The 21,768-nt window shown below is 43.1% G+C and overlaps 1 protein-coding gene across 1 annotated transcript in view; it reads right to left on the minus strand.

The window, feature by feature from the left end:
• CFAP61 (cilia and flagella associated protein 61) overlaps positions 1-21,768 on the minus strand; it is a 291,248-nt gene that overhangs the window by 90,644 nt on the left and 178,836 nt on the right. The window contains exons 20-21 of the mRNA XM_078056863.1: positions 12,345-12,443; positions 6,779-6,947 (exon numbers count right to left, since the gene is read on the minus strand). Coding sequence (XP_077912989.1) covers positions 6,779-6,947; positions 12,345-12,443 — 268 coding nt within the window. The remainder of the gene's footprint in view (positions 1-6,778; positions 6,948-12,344; positions 12,444-21,768) is intronic.

Genomic DNA, 21,768 nt, shown 5'->3' on the forward strand with positions numbered 1-21,768 from the left:
TCTTTGGAAGAAAAATCATATTACGTCATCAAAGTAAGGGAGAGAATAAAGTTTAATAGGAGAGCATGGGTGTATTTCACCATCCAAACTAGAGAGTGTTCTGCCATTAACTAAACTGCCGCTAGTGATTGGTGAGTAGTGGACGACTTTTCGACCATTCCATCAGATGATTGGGAATTGAACAGCCCAGCATCCCTGACTGATGGGAGCCCCTCGGCCACCCCATTCCCCTTAGCAAATTAGTAACTTATCATGGCAGGGACTGCTGGTGGCCTCCTCAATATTCTTTCTCTCTCTTTTTAAAAAGATTTTATTTATTTATTTGAGATAGAGCGATCAAGAGAGCATGAATGGGGGGAGGGGCAGAGGGAGAGGGACAAACAGACCCCCTGCTGAGCAGGGAGCCCACCATGGGGCTCGATCCCAGGACGCAGAGATCATGACCTGAGCCGAAGGCAGACTTAACCCACTGAGCCACCCAGGTGCCCCTCTTTTTCTTTCTTAGTAACAGGTTCCTGGTAAATACACCCAGTTGAAAAACTACATTTCCTAACTAGTGACCTAAGAGGTAGTCAAGAGATTTATAAGCAGGAGTCCTTAGGTGGGGCAATGGGAAAAATCATTTTGCTCTAGTCCTTCCTCCTTCCTGCTGATGGGATGGCTGGAGCCACAGCAGCTACGTCAAGATGCTGAGAATGGAAGCCACTTAGTAAAGATGGAAGAACAAAAGATTGAAGGGTCTGAGTTCCTGATGACATCAGGGAGCCACCTTACCAGACCTAGGTTGCCTTTCTCCAGATATTTTTAGTGAGAGAAAGGAAGGAGGGAAGGAAGAGAGGGAGGGAGGGAGGGAGGGAGGGAGGAAGAAGTCCTAGAATTTCTGTGTTGTGAATATTTTTAAAAGCCAGAAAGTGTAATTCCTGGATCACATCTGTGAGAGAGGGAGGGCGGGGAGGGGAAAGGGAAAGGGAAAGGAAAGAGACAGAGAAAGAGGGAGAGAGGAGAGAGACAGGGGCAATGGCAAAGAACTCACAGTCTGGAGACCGAGTTTAAATCCCAGTCTGTCACTTTGTCATCGTCTGACCCTAGACAAATCACCTCTGCTTCACTGCACCTTGGCTCCCTCATCCATAAAATGGGGATGAAAGTGGCATGGATCTTACCTTTGGAGATTTACTGCAAGAACTGCATCAGTTAACATGTGTGGCAGTCCCTCAACCTCTGTCAGGTGTTCCTACTGCCTTATGAGGGCCTGCCATGCCATGCTCACTGTCTCCTGCGCAGGACATTCCCCCTTGGAGGGGACCCTGACTCTGTTTTTGTTTTTGTTTTTTAAGATTTTATTTACTTATTTGAGAAAGAGAGAGAGTGCACAGTGGGGGGATCAGCAGAAGGAAAGGGAGAAGCAGGCTCCCTGCTGAGCAGGGAGCCCGAGGAGGGGCTCAATCCCAGGACCCGGGATCATGACCTGAGCTGAAGGCACTTAACCAACTGAGCCACACAGGCGCCCAAAACCCTGACTCTTGGGAAGTTGTTTCGTAGGATGAATAAGCACTGTATTCCCATTGCTTCTGGTGGTCTGTCTTCCATTGGCTTCCCAGGGCCATGACATAAAGTCTGATCTGTTTTCTGCATGTACACACCCTTCAAATATTTGAGAACAGCCATCCTGAAACTTCACCCCTGTGGCTGAACATCTGGGGCAACTTAGAGTCTCTGGATGCGCTTTAGCTTGATTTTTCCCATCTTAAATGTGACTCCAAGAAACAAATACTCCAGGCACCTCTGCTTTTGTGACATATTCTTTGACATGATCATGTTCAGCATGTAATGAGCTCATCACCTCTGTATTGCTGTTGCGAATTGTATCCTTTGTCGACATTAATGCTTTTCTTTCTCCAATTAATTCTGCTTTGTTGGATACTAATCTTGCCATTGCTTCTGATAGCCATTTGAATTTGCATGGCACCTTTTGCTGGTGCGCTCTTAACTATCATTTCATTGAGAAACTTTGGGTGTCATTTCTTTTTTGGCATTTCTCTTATATTTTGCATTTGGTGCAAACACAGAGCCTCGCTGTCATAACAGCACAGTGTAAAACCATGGCATTCACCATTGCAACTGTTGTTCTTCCTAATGCCATTCTGGTTTATACTTGTTGAAAGCGCTGTGGCTGTTGCTTTGTTTTCTTCCCTGTGGTTACACGAATAATGTTTCCTCCTGTCTTATCTTCTTCGGGGTTGGGAAGGTGAATTTACTTGTGCTGTTCAAAAGCATTCATTGATCTTATTCCTTCTACATATAGGAGTCAATACCTAAATATTACCTTTGGGTTTCCCCATTTAAGGCATTTCTTACTTCTACCTGGCCACCTCTCTCCCTATTTTCAAACAACTTGGTCTTGATTAGATTTAGATGAAGGCTTGTGATTACTCGTTTTGCATTTTTTCTCAGACTTACCAACAGACTTACAAACTTTTAAATTGTTTGGTGCTTGTCACTTATCTTTTCAAACTATCGTCAAGTCCTATCTTTTCCTTTCTGCCTCAGTTATTTGGAGTACACATTAAAGAACGAGAAAGATCATTCTTCTGAGACCTCACACATGGAACAGCTTTTTACTGTCTTCAAATAGGAGAGACTTAGGTGGGCATATAGTTATTGAATCACCACAGTCTCTTCAAAATTCTGTGTGGCTAATTTCATGTTCTTATGCCATTTCCTCCTGGAAAGGTAATTTGGGGGTGCCTGTCTTCTTTTTGTTCTATTTGCGGGGGAGGGTTGGTAATCTGTTATTTTTCTCTTGAAATTTGTGCATTTTTTCCCTACCATTCCCACAGAACCAATATTCCATCAGAATATAACTGGCTGAGAAATTTTGTCTTTCATTTTGCCTGGAATGTGCCCAACTGGATAATATGGTGTTAGGTAAGGAAAATTTTCTTCTAGCATATCTTTACTGTCTCTATTCTATTTGTCAGGGTGTCTTCTTTGGGAAAACCAATGATCTGTATGTGGCCTCCATGTTGATCACACCTTCTCGTCTCTTATGCCCTTTGCCCTCTGCAGCAGCCCTCCAGGGGAGCTTTGTGCTTTGTCTTCAGCCTCTAACACTGGACAGCAGCAGTCCCGTCTCTTGATAGGGATTTAATTTCAAGCCTTTCTTACCCATCTTCCTTTTCATCTAATAATTCTGTGGCCTTCTCAGCTCAGCTTCTGCTCTTCAGATGGCTCCAGTGCGCATTTCAGAGGCTGGCTGATCAAACTGTACTGAGGAGGATGAACAGTTCTTGCAGTGTGTGCGTGCGTGTGTGTGTGTGTGTATGAATCACGCATTTTGGAATATCAAGAGTGTGTTCTTTCTCTGATTTTTCCAAATGTGGTTCCCTTTCCCTCATTCCATGTTACACTTTTGTTTCTGGTGTCTCTTGCTACGCAATAAACTCACACCAAAACTGTGGCTTAAACAACCACCACCATTTTATTACTTTTCATGATTTTGTGGGCCAGAAATGTGGGTAGGGTTTGGCTGGGCAATTCCTTTATTCCATCTGTTAACAACAGAAGTCACTTGGTGATATTCAGCTGGTGGAGGGTCCAAGATGGCTTCACTCATGTGTCTGGTGCTTTGTCAGCAACGGCTGGAAGGCTGGGCTCTGTTGGAACTGTCAGCTGGAGAACCCATGCATGGCATATCCAACATGGCCATCACAGGGTAGGCAGCTGGACTTCTTCAGTGGCCTCTCAGGGCTCCAGGAGCCACTGTTGCCATGAACAAGGAGACCCTGCATGGCCCCTGACCAAGCCTCAGAAGTCACACCACATCACTTCCTTTGTACTCTTATCAGTCAAGACAGTCACAAGCCTGCCCAGATTCAAGGGAAGGAAATGTAGACCTCATCTCTTGGAATGTTATTTTCCCCCTTTAATCATCCCAAACTCAGTGAGGTCTCTTCATGGTAAGCGCTGTTCTAGACATTGGGGAGTGCCTCTCAGGTCTTACATGGGAAGAGTCAAAGTGGTATACACAGCTCTCTTTTTAGCTGTTTGTAGCAGGTTCTCACCTGGGCCTGCACCGTTCTGGATGCCCTGCTCTTATTTACCCCATCAAGGATGTAATTAGCCTCTGTGGAGCCCACATCATATTGCTGACCCACATCAAGCTCAATATAACTAACATCCCACCTTGCTCTGGTGGGATGTTCTTGCCCCACCTGCTGGCTTCTAGTGAGCATCACCCCTTTAAGAGCCCTTGCAAGTTAACACATTTTTATTCTTCCTCTTGTTGAGAAGCCCCAAAACCAGGCACGGGGAGGCATCTCTCTGTCTCTCCATGGCTCTCCATGTGCCACGGAGAGTGGCCAAGGACCTCAGTGGCAAGCTATCCCAGAGCTTTGTGCATGAGCACCAGCATGTGCCCACCAACAAAAACAACGCAATCAGTAGGCAGGGTGGGGAGGGGAGTTAGAGGGTACTGAATATGAGCTAGAGAATGCTTCATCTTCCAAAATGGAAAGGTCATAGACATTGTCAGGAGTTGATAGATCAAAGATAAAACTTCTATAAACACATTATTTGCTGTTCTGGGGGGTAACCACTGAGGAACTAACAATAGAAATGCCTCCAGGTGGTTGCCCCTCGAAAGAGGGCTTGGAAGGTAGAGACCAGTCTGCCTCACACACAGCCCTGCAGCCCAATTTAATCTTTTACTTTGTGCATGGCTTTTCTGATAAAAAAATTAAATGATATGTATTTGGATATCAAAAATATAGCATAATATTTTAGAATGGCTCATGCCATTTAAAGGTCTGTTTAGAGGTTAAAGTTTGTAATGATATTTTATAACAGGTTGCCTTCTTGCTTTGGATTTAAGCTTTATTTTCATCATTAAAATTTTTTTTTTCCAAATCACAAAATTGGGACAAAACCATGAGAGAGTTGAAGAGAAGGAGATAGGAAAATAAATAAGAACTGGAAGCCTTCCCCAGTGAATTCAGCAGCCTTTTTTGTATCACTCTATGTACCTTTAATTTTTATGTCCTTCTGGAAAAATTAAATTAGAACTCCCTTTATCACTTCTTCATTTCATTTTTCCCGTTGTAAAAAGGGCAAGAGCTTAACGTGCCACAGTCTAAAGCTGCAGGGGCAGCTGGACACACATGGGCAGATGCCCGAGTCTCTGGACAGCTGGCCGGGTCTTCCACTCACATTTTCCAAAGTCCACTGTCCCAGGCAGCAGCTGGAACTCGGTGGGGCAGGTGGGGGTGGGGGGACAAGCTTAAGGGGTGTACGGTATTTTCTCCTGGTTTAATGTTTAAAAAGAGGAATACTTAACTATCAAAATAAGGTATTCCTCCAGTTTGTGTTTATCCTTTAATCAGAAAAAAAAAAATCCTTTTCTACACTGTGAAAAGTGGATTTCTTTAGTAGCAGCAGTAGTGGTGGTAGTAGGAGGAGGAGGAGGACAAGAAAGAAAAGCAATCCCTCAGAGGCTGAACCCTACTCAACATGGCCCGCTCACGAGCAGGGCTGGCCTCACCTGGAAGCTTCTTAGAACCGCAATGTATCAGCCGCCCCCCAGCCCCTGCTCAGAATCTGCATTTTAACGAGATAGATGCACAGGGGCTGTGGGTGCACATGATGGTTTGAGAAGTGCTGTTCTAAGGTACGGATGAGAGATTCTAGGTCAAGAAAATTCAAGTCCTGGTTCTTAGCCTTAGCTTAGAATCATCTGGGTGTTGTTGTTGTTGTTTTTAAATGCTAATCGCTGGGCTCCACCCCAGAATAATTAAAACAGAGCCTCTGGCGCGTGGTGGGGCCTGGGCATGGGTATATTTCAAGTGTTCCAGCTGATGTCAACGTGTAGCCAAGGCTCAGAACATTAAGTACGTGATGCTGGGAGCTGCTCAGCTGTCTGTTCCCCATCGCACGCTGCCTCCTCCTGGCTGGGCTCTGTGAAGAAAACCTGCACATGCTTCCCCCTGTCAAATCCACCGCCATTCACAAAATGGCCTAACCCAGTACCAGATAAAGCATGGCAGCGCCTGGGGTGGGGGCGGGTTGCTCCGTATTTGTCAGAAACAGACCCACCATGGGAAGGCCCCTCTAGGTTCCCGGGAGAAAAAGACCCCATCTTGGAGTTACAAAGTCAACCTCCTTTCATCAAAGAAATGCCTTATTTTTGTGAACCACATGAAACGCTAATGTGTGTTGCAAAGCGAAAATATTAAAATTCGCTTCCCTAAGACATTGAACAGCTTCCGTTGTCTCCAGCAATGCTCTCCTCAAATGTGGTTTGAGAATTTCATCCAAATGGAAAGCATGGTCACTGGGTAATCAATCAGTCACATTTCCTAGTTTTATAACTGAGAGACAAAATAAAATAAGGGTTGACAGAAGGTGCGCATGTTTGAAATACTTTCGCATGAGCCCGTCACCACCGCCAAATGTTAGCCTCTTGAGGCATAAATTAATTTACCACAAACGCATGCCGGGTTGTGTCTGGATTCTGCTCTGGGGAGCAGGAAGTGTTAGACTTTTGGACAACAGCTTCAAGAATGACATTTCTCCAACTTGCTGTGATTTTTACCCTTGAGCAGAATGTTTTTCTTGGAATGGATTTCCGGGAGGAGATCGGACATAATTCTCTTCACGTGTGTGCAGCCTCTCTGGCACTTTTATGATGAGAGTGGCAGCTGTCCCGGTGGGAAGTCTCGCTCCCAACCCTGAGGACGTGTGCCCCGGATCACACACGGGCTGTTAGTCCCTGAGATCTCACCTGGTACTGCTGCCCGGTGCAGAGGATGAGATGGTCGTAGAGCACGATTTCCTCTTTGGAAAGCACCACGTGCTTGGCTGCTCGGTCTATGGCAGTCATTCTACCCACCACCACGTTGACCCAGGAGCACAGTGACATCAACGCGTAATCTTTGTCATGAAAACAGTGGCTACGGAGAGAAAAGCTCCGTCAGTGACATTTGAGCAGCTGACAGTGGGCATTAATTAGACATCTGGTGAGCTGGGTCAAGTCCCCTAGTGGGCCAAGTCTGTGCTCTTGCCGTGAGTATACCAGGACCCCGGCTAGATACCGGGAGATTTTTTGTTATGAGACATGTAGTCACAGATTGACATCTTCCCATTAAAGCTAAATCGTTCCACCCGGCATAGGCCAGTGTACAACAGGGAGGGCGTGTGTGTGTGCATCCGCGTGCATCCGTGTCTTTGTGAAATCATTAATATATACTTTTTCTTCTGCTTCTATTTCATGGTGGGTGTAAACTGACTTTAGCTGTTGAATTGTCATGTCGACCACAGACTCAGAAGGAATGAGGAAGAAGAAAGTGACATTGCTGAGGATTCCCAAAGGCAGGGGTCAAGGTCCTGAATATTGAGAACCCTTCATATTTGCTAATGTTTTTTTCAATAAATGACTCATTCTTAGAATTAGTGTATGGATTCATGCCAAAACAACTACACATTTTATTTAGAGATGTCAATTAGGGAATGACGTTTGCTGAGAGTATAGTCCCTAGAGACTTTTGGGATTCACTCTGTAGAGCAAAGGTGATTTGTGGGGAACTGGTACTTCTGCAAACAGTGGGTCCAGATGGATAGGTTTTCTTCTCTGGGTTCCATTTGAGTTTGAGCATTCTACCCTAATGTGAGAAAAGTGGGGTTTTGGTGGCTTTAGGTTTATTTAAATAAAGAGTTTTATGAGGGTGGTTTCCAGAATTTTTTGATAGGTCTGACCTCATGAACATGACCTTTTATTGATCCTGTTCTAAAGACCCAGAGTATAGGGTGGCAGAATAGTACGTGTTTCATTTACTTTTTTAATGAATTTATTTATTTTAGAGAGAGGGTGAGAGGGGGAAGGGGCAGAGGGAGAGAGAAGAATTTCAAGCAGACTTCGAGTTGAGCATGGAGCCTGACATGGGGCTCGATCTCATGACCCTGAGATCATGACCTGAGTGGGATGCTTAACCGACTGAGCCACCCAGGCACCCCAACATGTTTCATTTAAATCTAGGCTTTTCTGTGCCATGGTCTGTGTCCCTGATTTGTCACCAATGAGAGTGGACCCCGGGGACTCTGCATGCCCTTTCAATACTTCAGTTTCTTGACCTCTTGACATGAGGTAACTGCCCTCCTCACATGCCTTGGCCATTGTACGGGATGAACATGAGAACGTTAAGGATGCTGTTTTGTCAAGTGGGATGCGTATGTGAAGGGTATTGTTCTAAATAATATTAATGATGCATAATCCTGTTTACCCTCCTTGGAGGCAAACAGGATTGTGAAGTGGTAATGGGAGAACATTTTTTCTTTTTGATCCACACATGAGTCTGCTCTTACCACACAAAAAGAATTCTCGTAATGGATGCACATTAGACCCCGTTATAACGGCCTGTGAAAGAGAAGGGGGCTCTGGGCTTTGTATCTCTCCATGAAACAACACTTAAAAACAAGAAAATTTCTTTTTAATAAGAAAAGAAAATCAGGGACTGGCCTGTCATCAGAATATAATAGATAGTGGGATGAAATTCTCTTTTAAAAAACCATTTTGGTAGCTCAAAGGAAAACAGGAAATTTCGCTGATTTTACACATTCATGAGAGACCCACAAAGGACTGTCCTTATTTGCTACACCGTCTCTTCATAATAGGAATGGTACTGTCAGTTGTCCAAGATGAGGAAAAATTAAATATAGTTCGTTCACAGGGATTAGTCTTATGAAGGTTTGCTCAAAGATAAAAGTTCTCAGGGGAAATTTGGGGAAGGTTAAGACAGTGTTATTTTTAATGACAGCAGGACAGTAATGTTGATAATGTCAGAATGCATATTTCAGAGTTAAAATCTGAAGCTCTGTCCCGTGGGAACTGGCATTAGGAATACTGGTTTTTTTTAGGAACCTTCAGAAGCACTGAAGAATGTGGGGTGCTTGCTTTTACAGTCTGTTACTATACTGAGTGACATCTGTCAGTTTAAAGTATCACTGTGTAGGTGACTACTGTTCATTCTGGGTCTTCCTTAATGTATCCATCAGGTAGGTGAAATTAGCCATTGGATACTGTTGGTGATAGTTTTCCAGAATTATTTCCTAAGGAAAGTTAATGAGCATTAGGATTCTAACATGGCAGGGACTGTCTCGTGGATTGGTGACAAGAGAAAGACCTCCACTAGAGTTCTCTGGAAGAAAGAGAAAGAACCAAAGAAGGAACATCAATAAAACTTCAGGTTTCTCAAATGAGCTTGACCCTGACTCAACACTAATGTGAAAGTTTGTCTTCATAGAACATTCTGGAAACAGATAATAAGGAAAAAAAAAACAGAATTGCAGGATGGGGAAATTTCTGGAAGGGGACATAGGTACAGAGTGGCCAGCTTGCCCCCACAGCCAGTGGTCAGAAGACTTAGGCCAAAGCTCTAGGTGCAAAATTACAAGCAAACTCCAGGGGTGCAATTACAAGCAGGGTGGAGACATGCACTTCATGAAATCAGAACCCTTCAGAACTGGAAAGAACCTCAGAGGTTTTCATAAATGATTTACTGTGTCACTCTGAAGAAGGAACATCACAATTAACATCCGCTATTCAGGGTTGATTGTCCAATTAGTGGATTTCTCCTGCTTCCGGTTTCTCCTCTCCTCCCACTGCCTTCCTTTCTGCTGTATCCCGGCATGTCATTAGCACCTCTACAAGAAACTGGCCTGGGGAGGGTGGGGGGGACATGAGCGAGACAAAAAAATGGCTGTTCAAAAATTAATAACAACAATAATCAAAACACTGGCTAGGGCAAAGTTGAAAATTTATATTCAGAATGAGGAATTTAAATTATTAAATTTATGGATGTCAAGATATTAGTTATCCATGGCCAGAGATAATTTCCTTTATTGAGGTAGGAGGACCATTTGAAAGGCAACATCCTGTTTACATTTCAATTTGTGGCTTCTAAGAATTATGATAACATGAGTCTTCCACCCAGAGGCATCTGGCTGCATTGTTTAGTCCCTGTCTATAACCTGATTGAGAGAACTTTTGCAGGTACTTTTGGATGCAACTTTCATCTGTTTGACATTATTTATTGAGTACCTGCTGTGCACCAAGCACTGTCCCAGATGCTGGGGACACAGTGTGAACAAGACAAAAAAAATCCCTTCCCTATAGTAAACTAATGTTTACTATAGTAAACTCTATAGAGTTTACATTATAGGTTAAGGATTCAGAATATAAAGAATAAACGTGATCTTAAAAGGCAAATTATAAAATATTTAGAAGAATTTCTGTAGCAAGAAAAAAACAAAGCAGAGGAAGGAGGACTGGAGTGTGTTGGGCGTGTGAAAAGTTGACATTTAAGCCAAGACTCCAAGGTGGAGACCTGCCCACTGTGTTTCAGAAACATCAAGGAGACTATGGTGGCTAGAGTGGAGAAAACAAGGGTAACAGTGGTAAAAGATGAAGTCAAAGAAGTAAGCAGACAGGGATGGATTTTAGGTTGGAACTTTCTAGAAGTTTCTGTGAGGATGGAAATATTCTGTAGCTGCGCTATCTGATATGGCAGCTACTAGCCACGTGGAGCTGTCTGAGCACTCCAAAATATAGCTAATGTAATTGAGGAGCTGAATTTTTAATCTCATTTAACTTTACTGAAGTTACATTTAAATAGCCCCGTGTGGCTAGTAGCCACCATATTGAACAGTGCTGTTCTAGGCTGTTCTGTAGTTGACACGATCTGATTCATATTTGTGTGGCATTGCTCTGGCTATTGTGTTGAGAATATGGAGAGGCCAGGACAGAAGCAGGACCACCAGGTGACTCTCCACCTAGCCACATGTGGGTCCCATGCTGAGTCACACCAGCAGAAAGCCATTTGCTCGCTGTTCTCTCCTGTAGCCCCTAACATGGGGGCTGACAGAAACCTCATCAAGCTGGCTAAACTGCTCTTCATGAGATGTTAATCAACAAGACCAACATTTCCTGGGAATCGTGTCATTTGGAAGACAGGCAATGATGGAAGGATGCACATGGGTTGATCCTCTACCCTTTGTCAGAACTTGCGGTTATAGTAATTTTAACAGAAAAACTCCAGCAAGGTTGGCTTATCATACACTTTTCACAGTCAAAAAATCCAAAGCTCAGAGAAATGAAATCCCCTTCATAATAGGGGCATCCACCTGAATCCGCACCTATCCGGCTCAAAACCCATGCCTTTTTTACTGCCTTGATGCTGTCCTTCAAGAGAAATAAAAGTTCAAAGTCTGATGAAAGTATTAGGTCAAAGTGAGCCTGGTTCTGCTGGCAAGGAGTTGCTGCCGTTTTTCTCACTGTTTGAAGATCTCTTCATCATGGATTCTAAAATGAACACCCTGAGAGGGAACAATTTCCTTCCTCCTCATTGGAAAAATTGGGACATTGTTTCTAGAGGTGGGGAGCCTAGTAATTCTTGTACCCATGCTTTGCTACAGGAAATTAAAATTAATGCAAGCTGTGTGATAATGAAATGGCATTTTCTAGAACAGATGTTGACAAATAGTGATTCTACTGGGATGCAAACAATGAAGCTTGCCCAGACCGGCAAGAAGGTCGTAGCAGATCAGCCCCTCATGACAAAGGGCCCGGGGTTAGGGGTGTGAGACCCACACCCCAGCGAAGTGCCCCGTCAGCGAAGTGCCCCGTCTTTAGCTCCCAACTCTGAACCTTGGGGGAGTAACCTGGTCTGATGCAAATACAGTCACCAAGCTTCCCTGCGCTGTAGTGTCACTTGGAAGCCAAGGGCAGGAGGTAGCTGGGTCAGCAGGCTGGAAGAGGGCAGACATCTCCCCACAAATACAAAATGGCAGCCCAACTCTCCATTCCCTCATGAACAGATTTGTACTTATATGTTCTAAGTGAGTTTGAACTCCGGGAGAAAAGCCTGCCACCCTTCCCTTTCCAGTCTGAAATCGACTACAGTTGACCCTTGAACAACACGGGTTTGAACTGCATGGGTCCACTTACACATGGATTTTTTTTTTTCCTCCATAAATACAGTACAGGGTTGTAAATGTATTTTCTCTTCCTTGTGATTTTCTTAATAACATTTTCTTTTCTCTAGCTTACTTTAAGAATACAGTATATATTACATGTAACATACAAAATAATCAACTGCTTATGTTATTGGTAAGGCTTCTGGTCAATAGTAGGGTATTACTGGTTAAGATTTAGGGGAGTCAAAAGTTGCATGCAGATTTTGGACTGCATGGGGGTCAGCACCCCTATAACCCCGTGTCATTCAAGGGTCAACTGTATTGTCCACACAAATGAGGACATTTAGGCCTCAGAATGAAAAAGCAAATGGAATTCTTACTCGCTTGCTAAAAACTTCCTTTGTTCGGTGCCCAGAAGCTTTTTTCCAGGGAGTCCATGGGTTGAAATCAGGGTGAGATTACTAAACTTCAGGTGAGAGCTAAGGAGAGAGAAGAGAACACGTAAAAAAGGAGGTAAAGCCGGACTTGGTGAATTATAATTCCATTTAACCTTATTTCATGTGTCATCCAATTGTTGCACTCTTCTTTTCAGCAACTCTTTTTGCACAAACCTTCCAACAGAACCGACCATTTCAATGAAAGAAGGAAGATGGTTCTGGAGCAGCTAACTGCAGAAACTTCCCAAAGCTACAGTACTGTCATGCCAGGTACCATTTCATTTTTTAAAAATTTGCTTCTCCGACTGAAGCAAAATAAAGCCCAACATTGGGAGGAGGGAGGAAAACTGAATATAAACTAATGCACAGTTCAAATTTCAGACTACTTCTAAGAATTGCTTGGGATCACAACCACCATAGCTGACACCTTCTGAATGCTTACCATCGAGTGCTTTGTGCGTCCCTCATTTGGTCCGCGAAGCAGCAATACCATGAGGTCAGTAAAAATATCCCTATTTATTATGTGGAACTGAGGCAAAGTGATGTGCTCGAGACTGTACAGCAGGAGAGTCTGAAGGCAGGGCATGAAGCCAGGCTGTCTGGCTCCAGCATCTTCTCACCTAACCTCTGTCCCCATTGTCCTGTAGACACCAAGCTGTTGACAAGGATCCAAAGATCATCTAATCCCCACTGGTCAACATTAACTTTATTATTTTCATATATATATATACATACATATATATATATGGCACACCTTGCATTTACTACAAAAGATATATATATATATATATTATTTTCAGATCTCTCTTTCCCTCTCATATATATATATATATATATATATATATATATATATATCTCAATTACTCAAATCAGATACCAAAATATCACCTAGGAGAAAATTCTAGAAGGTTGCTTTTAGAAGCAAAACTGCTTTATATTTGCATCAGACTTTCCAGGGCCCAAGACACGTTCAAGGACATTATCATAGAGATTAATCTTCAAGGCGGTTTGTGCCAGAGGCAGGGGGCAGGTTGTTATTATCTGCATTTCATACAGAGGAAAACCAAGGTTGGAAATACCAGGTAATTTGTTCACGGTCCCGAAGCTCACGGGCAGCAGGACCGGAGGTGAGAGCCATGTCTCTCCTGCCCCCAGCAGTGCCCTCTGCACTCACCTGGCTGTCCTCTCAACAGTCCCGTGAGCGATGCTGGGTAGCACGACGCAAGCACGTAAGCAGAGGCTGCTCAGGACTGACATACTCAAGACTCACTCCCTATTTCCCCTTATGTATTAAAATACTCTTGCCGCAAATTTGCCCTCCAGCTCAAGTCAGCAAAACTTTATGGGTGAGTTGATCTTTTCATAGGATGGTGAGAAAGATATTTCTCTCTAAAATCTCTTCTGAGTTCACACCTCCCCTTAAACCAACCAAATGCCAAGAAAGAAACCACCAGGTTCAAGGGGAAAACCTGCCCTCCTTTCCCATGAGGAAATTGGAAATTTTCCAAACATGGAAATGCTATCAATTTACTGACAATCTGTTAAGTACCACTAAAAACAGGAGACTTTTGGTAACGGCATGGGCCGGCAATGTAATAAAACTCAACTGCACCTGACATTTAAAAATAGCTAAATATTATGAAAGGTTGTGTTCTGAAGTCTCTAAGGATGCATGTCATTTAAGAATGAATATTCCTATTTGATACAAAGAAAACCAAGCACATCTTATCCTCTAATAATAAGAATAAAATTTTTGAATATGTTCAAATAACATAAAGGTCACAATTAACCCCAGCTACTTTGTACACTGATGACAGGTCTTTAATCTAGTTCCATTTAACAGAAAATGCAAATAATAATATGTGTTTATGCCAACATGAAGTTAAAATTTATTTTGGCTTTGGTGCCTATGTGATGGAAATGTGGTTTATGTTGGAGTAATAATACAGTTATATACAGGCCGTTTTTACAGCTCTGTGTGAACAGGCGGCTTAGTAATTATCCAGCTATATCTTTTACTACAAAAACAATCCCTTTGGCACTGAATAATTTGAACGATCTAACAACATGGATCAAATGACTCCTAAATTGCCAAATTGCCACACTGTAATATCCTGAATTATGCAATTGTGCAATTAAGGACTTCTCCAAAAGATTTTGAGTGGGGGGCATTGTCTGGATTTTTATCTATAAGGGTACCAGCTTTCCACTCCTTTTCTTTCACCTTAGCTAAATTCCTTTTGCCTTCTTCACTGTGGCTGCTCTGGTCCTTTATCCAGTCCTCAAGGTCACTACTTTAGCCTTTCTTGTTCTCCCTCTGGTCCCCTTTCCTCATTCTCAAGTGAGTACATCTCCCACATCATAAAGAAAACAGAGACCAGCAACCAGGCTCCCCCTAACCCCATTTCCCTTCTTGTTACCTCCAGTAACATCGACAAGAGCATTCTTCCATTCCCCCTAATTCAGAAGACAGGTTCTCCCCATTAACCCTGTCTCTTCTTCATGTTCCTCCCTATCTCTCCCTATTTCTATACCAGCACTCTTTTCTTACAACTGTACTTAATAAACCTGAAAGTAACCAGTACGTGCTGATAAGGTGGAATCATGCAGTCAACAGGGGCCATGGCCCTGCTTGTCTGTTTCTCCAAGACGGCTTCCATTCTCAAGGTCCCCTCAGGCCCAAGGTGGTTCCTGCAGCTCCAGACATCACATCCCATATCCACATTATAGGCAGAAGGAAGGAGGAATGGGTGGAAAGCGCTGCCCATTAAGAAGAGACTAAAATTCTCATGTGATATTTCTGCTTACGTTGCCGAAACTCAGTGATACAGCCTAGGCATTTGGAAATGCTGGTAGAACAATGTGGCAGAACAGAAACATGGAGCAGAAAGGGAATCTGGAAAATGTGGTTTTTCAGAAACCACATTGCCCAAGGTTCTGTTACCAGGAACAAAGTGCAGCATACATACTGGGAGGCAACTAGAAATCTCTACTCATGCTGACTCATGAAAGAAGGATAGGTGGGCATGGGGGAAGATCCTTCTGTCAATCAGGGTCCAGGCAGGTAATAGGTGGCTAACTCCACGGGGTTCAAATGAACAGAGGCAGAGGTGTGTGCAGGGTTCTAGGAACCGGAAGGGGATGGGGAGTCATCCAGGAACTCACAAGTGTAGGATGCTATTCCTGATGTGAATGGAGGAAATAGGGACGGTGGGAGCGATGACAGAGACCCCAGCCAAAAGCTGCAGCCATAGAACATGCTGCCTGGGACAACATTATCTTAAGGTTCTCTTCTATGATTGTTTTTTGCACCAGGTCCTCCTCCTTTGCCCATCTATCCCTGCTCACGAGCTTCCCAATCTTCGTGCCTGCTTCCTGGGCCATGCTACCTACCACCATGACTTCCTGTTACATATTTACACTACACCTTCCTTCTGAGCTTGAAACCCAATTTCCAAATGCCTACCAGTCCTAATGGGGCTGCTCCATAGGCATTCCAAATTCAGTATGTGTCCAAAGACAGGTCTTTGGAGCCCCATTCCATTGCTCCTTTATCTCCATCAAAGGCATGACCAATATCCATCTCTCAAGTTAGGGATTGGAGAGTCAACTTCAGACTCCTCCCCTCTTTCTCACTTTCCACAACTGGTCACCATGTCCAGTCACTTTTACCTGGTCCAAATGTCTTGAATGTGCCCCGCCCGACATTCCTGGGACACATTGCCGTAGCTCACCTTCTTGCCTAGAGAAAGTCTCAGGTGAGTTTCTCTGGCACAAGTCTCTCTCTCTCTCCTGCGCATCTTCCACACAGCCATTGGAAACCTCTTTTTAAATTAAATCAAATCTCAATCGTTCCTGGTTTTAAGTTTCCACATTTGATTACCACTTTGATAGCAGCAGAGCAGAGTGGCTAAGACCATGGGCTCAAGGGTCAGATTGCCTCAGTTGGACCCCAGGCTCCAGTACTTTCTAGCCTTTTGACCTTGGGAAAGTGGCAACTTACTTAACCTCTGTGTGGCTCAGTTTCCTAATCTGTAAAATGGGAATAATAGAACCTAATGCCTTATAGGGGTGCTGTGAGGATTACATGATAGTATCTGTAAAAATGTTTAGAATATTGCCTGCTGCATAGAACATTTGCAATAAATAACAATTTTAAATAAAATACTTTAAAACATTAAGTTCAAATGCATGAGCATGGTATGTAAGGCCCTTATATCAGGGCCTAACCTAACCTCTTTAATCTTCTTGTTATTCAGTGAAGGTTCCCTGCCTCTTTCATGCCTTTATATGAATGTGTCCACATTTTTCTCCAAGCTTGTATTTTTTTAATTTAATTTTTAATCTGATTCAGAAACATCCAAGTATTTAATTTATTAAATTGATAACTATCTAAAAATATTGCTCAGTCAGTTAAGCATCTGCCTTCGGCTCATGTCATGATCCCAGGGTCCTGGGATCCAGGCCCACCTTGGGCTCCCCGCTCAGCAGAAAGCCTGTTTCTCCCTCTCCCTCTGCCTCCCGCTCTCCCTGCTGTGTTCCCTCTCTCTCTGTGTCAAATAAATAAATAAAATCTTTAAAAAATAATAAAAATATTGGTCCAAGATAATAAAGTTTATAATGTACAATTTTAGTAGATTTTAGCTCTTCTGAGGATGAAATATGGAGAACAAATGTTTCAGACTTTTAATTTGATGACCAATGAATATTTTAAAAGTTCCTGCAAACAGAGCAGTGAGTCACAGGGTACATCTTGGATTTGGACACACAGTAGACAAAATGGCAGGAACAGCAGGACCACAGAAAAAACACGGTTCTCAGATCTAATGGTGTTGGCTTCATGTACATAAACAATATCTAACATCACTGTGAGCCCTCTACTCCAAAATCAAAGGTCACGGTGTCATGGAAAAAAATAAAAAAAAGTTCAAGTTAAGTGCTCAAGCCAATGAAACATTAAACAAGTGCACCTGCATTTTCACAGCAGATAATTCCAGTGGGGATTTTATGTTGCTGTGGATACAAGGGGAGGAACAGCTCAAAGATACTTGTAAAGCAGGGAGGGATTAGAGTATCCAGGGAAATAAGTAAAAGGTATTGCGTTTCATTCCATGCTTCAGGAGGACAGCTACAAAATTAGGTCTAAACATCCTTATCCTTCAAATAAAGAGGGTCACATTGCCAATTTATTGTGAACACGATAAAAGAAACATAAAACTTTTCATGTTGCTTACTCTTCTGGGCAATAGAAACCTGTCAGCCTGCCAAGTGAATGCTTATTATTTTTATTTTTAAATTTTTCCTGTTTTTTTTTTTTTTGGCATAGCAAGGGCAACCAAAGCCAGTGATTTAATTAACTGCTTTCATTAATGCTTTTATTTGAATAAATAGATAACGCAGAGAGAAAATAATTATCTCACATCAATCTAAATGTTACCATTTAATTTACTAAAATCTCTGCTTTCTGAATTGTTCACAACAATGACAAAAATGTTTGCCAAATTACAGTAAATCCTAGCTCAAGACAGGTATTTAACCTAACTGCTTATTTAAGGAGTCAAAGAATAACTCAGATCTAATTCAGTCTTAATGATATTCACGCAATGTCACAAAATTCATGGTGAAATGCTATAGATGGAACTTAAAAGTTGGGAGTTATGTGAATTTCCAATACCAAAAGAAAAATATAAGGCAAAACAAGTCAAAATATTTATGATACATTTATTAAGAGAATCTACCCGTTTTTCCCTGAAAAAATTTTTTAACTTTCTTTGGCAATATTATTTTGTTTAGATCACCAAAAGAGATTTTTTTTTTGACAAGGGCCTTGGCTCCTTCGTTTTTGTTGTGTTAGTAAAAACAGCACTGCCCCTGGCCACCCAGCTGTCAGTAATGACACACTCGGACCTCCAGGGGGAGACCAAAGAAAGAGAGACCCAAAGAGGGTGTGGTTAGGATTCTGAGCACTTCTAAAAGTGGGTGGAGTGTTCATGGGGTGAGGAAGAAGTTCAAAGCTCTCTCCCTAACCCTTTTTCTCTCTTCTCTTGGGTGCCATCTTGTGTGGCTCTCCTATTCATGGAAGCCTCCCACCCCACCCCACCCCACCCCCACCCCCCCACCCCCCGCCGCTGTAGGAACCAGCATGGGGCCTGGAGAAAAGGACCAAGCAGCAAGTCTCTTAAATCTGCCTGAGTCCAGGCTTGTGTCCTGGGACAACGAATCTAGAATCAACAGTGAACCCAACAATAAGGTCTGGGTGCCTGCCTGGAGTAACGTGGGTGCTCTGTGAATTCTCCAGGGACCCATCAGGAGAGATGGGTGGTGCCCAGGGTAAGGGACTAGGGGGAAGGTCTGGGGATTCAGGATCTCAGATGAATAGCTTGTGTATCTCTGCATAAAAGTAAAACATAAACCTTACTGAAAAAATGAAAATGAATGTAATGTTTGAAATGGTCACTGAACGAAGAAGAATAAAATTCGGAAGTTCTGGCAAAAGAACTAAGATGAAATTGAATTTTGCTTTATAATGTATGGGAAATGATTATATATATATGAAGTAAAAATATTATACATTTATACTTCGAACATATTTTTATATACATGGAGCATATACAAGATGTAATACCAAGACGGCAGTTACAAAAGACCAGCTGGAAAGCCTTTGCACGCAAGAGATGGCAAAATATAAGACACCAATCAATCAGGTCCCTAAGACTGGAATAAAGCATTGTGGGGATTCAACAGTGAGTGAGATCACTTCTGGAGGCGTGGGGGTGGGGATGAGGACGGGTTTTATGTTTGGAGCAAATGCTGGTGGATACAAGGCTTTATTAACACCATAGGGGCAGGTTTCCTCATGCTTGGCAGATAGATCTTGTTGGACCTTTATTCTTAATGGTGATAGTTTAAGCATGAAGTATATGAAATGCTTTCTACTAGGTCCAATTTAGCGTGTAAATACAATGATAATGGGGTAATGACTTCAGCTATGTCATGTTTAATGATAAGTTAATAATTATGCCTGGTAAGCCCTGAAGTAATGATATGACCTAGAAGTTATATGATTTGTTGAGAATTAGAAAATGTGGTTGGGAAAACAAGCTCATAAAAACAGGTTAATTACAATGAGCAGTTATGGGGGGAAATAGGTTTCCTTATGGATAAGACTGCCAATTTTGAGAAAATGTCTACATAAATGGTTACAATACCCAGGTGCATGTCAGAATTACATGGGGAGTCTTGAAGATAGATTCCTAGGACCCACCCTAGCCTGGGAATTATAGCTACAGGAATGGGGGCCCAGGAAACTTTTTAAAACTACCACCTCCAACTCCACCTGCACCCCCACTAGTAGCTTTGATGTACAGAATTGTTGAGTCTGGAATTTTCACAATCTGTTGCTTATAGAAAAAGTTACTCAACATTAACCTCATGTCTAGGAAGCTGATCACAACATTTTTCTTCATCACAGGTTCTTAAAATACAAGGAAATTCAAGGTTTGTTTTTGTTTTTTTTAAGCCCAAGTACCTTATTGGGAAGATTCTGGTTATCCCTTTGAAAGAAATGCTCTTCAGAGAACTGCAGTTAGAGATCAACATGGTCTCCAGAGGACATGGGACCAGTAACTGGCCTTGCCTGGTCTGGGTCTCACATAGTGGCTCCAAGTGCTCCAATTGTCCAGAGGGGATGGCTACCTGGCGCCCCTACAGAAGGACCATTCCCGGGGTTTCCAGGCCTCTCCTCCAAATTCCCACCCAATATCAAATGGTGTAAGGGAAGTGCCCGTCTGACACCTCCTTATTCCCTCAAAGTGCTCGTAGCCACTTCTATTTGCTTGCACCCGGTCAACACAATTCAAATGGTGGGTGTTATGGGGAAGCAACAAATTGACTAGTGGATTCTGAGCTGAGGCTGGTTGGGGAGGTGTGACTGGGAGTGTATGGTGTCCGTTGTCTTTTGAGGAGTGAGGCTGCAAATGAGAAAGGTGGGGACAGTAGGATGGAGACAGATAGTACTGACCAGTGCCACTGATGTCCAAGTAACTCCCTAGAGGACTTGTTTAAACAGAGATATCCAAGTTTCTGATATAGTAGGTCTGGGGTGAGACCTGCGAATTTGTATTTCTAACAAGTTCCCAAATGATGTCCATGTTGGTGGTCCATTTTGAGAACCACTGTTTAGGCACAGAAAAATGAGAGGCTCCCAGGGGTTTGGGGTGCTTAAGAAAAGTGGGTGGAGTTTAATATAAGTTTTAATGAAGGAAGTATATGATCCCATTAAGTATTTGAGACACATGAGTGAAGACTGAAATTTCTGTCTTGGCCTTGTTTTTTTTAATTTAAGGGAACTCCTGGATTTGGGGTGGGGAGGTGCACTCAGAGCCCCCAAGACTTACATAATAAACTTGAGGTTAGTGGCAGAATAGAGGACCCAAAATATGTCCAGAGTAAGGTTTGCAAAGCATTCAAGTATCATGAAAAAGCCTAAGAAACATCCATTGGCAGCCCATAAAGCAGTGATGATCAGTGGGAGCCAGAGATGTGGCCCTTATGACCATGACAGTCTTTGGTGCATAAGGGATTTATATATTCCTGAGTCTGGGTAGACAGCTAAAAGGACAGGGCACAACTCCAGTTTTCTCCATAGTCAAGCAGCTTTGCAAAATGGAAACACCCCAGAGTGTTGGTCAGCTTGCTTGGTCCTCGTGTTGTTAAGCCAGAGATGGTGGCCATTTTAACTGAACCGCAAGAGAAGGTCTTTGCCAGACCAGGAACTCTTGCAAGGAACAGACACATACGCTGGCAGGAAACACCTGTGATTCATCCCTAATCCTTGGGGAAGAAAGCATCTTCCATATTAAGGCTCTACCTCCCCAGTCTCTTCCCTCATATGAGAGACAATGCAAGGCTGCCACAAGGGAACTAGATATGCAGATTTAATCAGTGGGGCAGTGTCGGTCTAATAAATTTTGAGTGCTAGGCTTTTCCAGATGCTTTGCATGTATCACCTGATTAACCCCCGTGCCAGTGAGGAGGAGAGATTCTGGATTCTCTCCCCGTTGTACAGATGAAGATGGTAAGGTTCATAGATGTTGGATGATTTTCCTGGGCCCCATCAGTCATGGCAGAACACCGACTCTCTCCACTACACCCTAACTCAGTGGTTCTCACACCCCACCCCCTAGAGGGGTGTGAGAACACAGATCCCTGCCCCCTGCTCCCCCCCCCCCCATTTCTGATTCGATCCTTACAGGGTAGCACCTGAGTGTCCACATCTCCAGCAGGTCCCCAAGTGATATGGAAGTGCTGGTCCATAGACCACAATTTGAAAACTACTGATCTAACCTTATGTCTGTCCCAAAGTAGA

The sequence above is a fragment of the Halichoerus grypus genome, chromosome 10 (genome assembly GCF_964656455.1).
Source record: "Halichoerus grypus chromosome 10, mHalGry1.hap1.1, whole genome shotgun sequence".
In the NCBI taxonomy this organism is placed as follows: Eukaryota; Metazoa; Chordata; class Mammalia; order Carnivora; family Phocidae; genus Halichoerus; species Halichoerus grypus.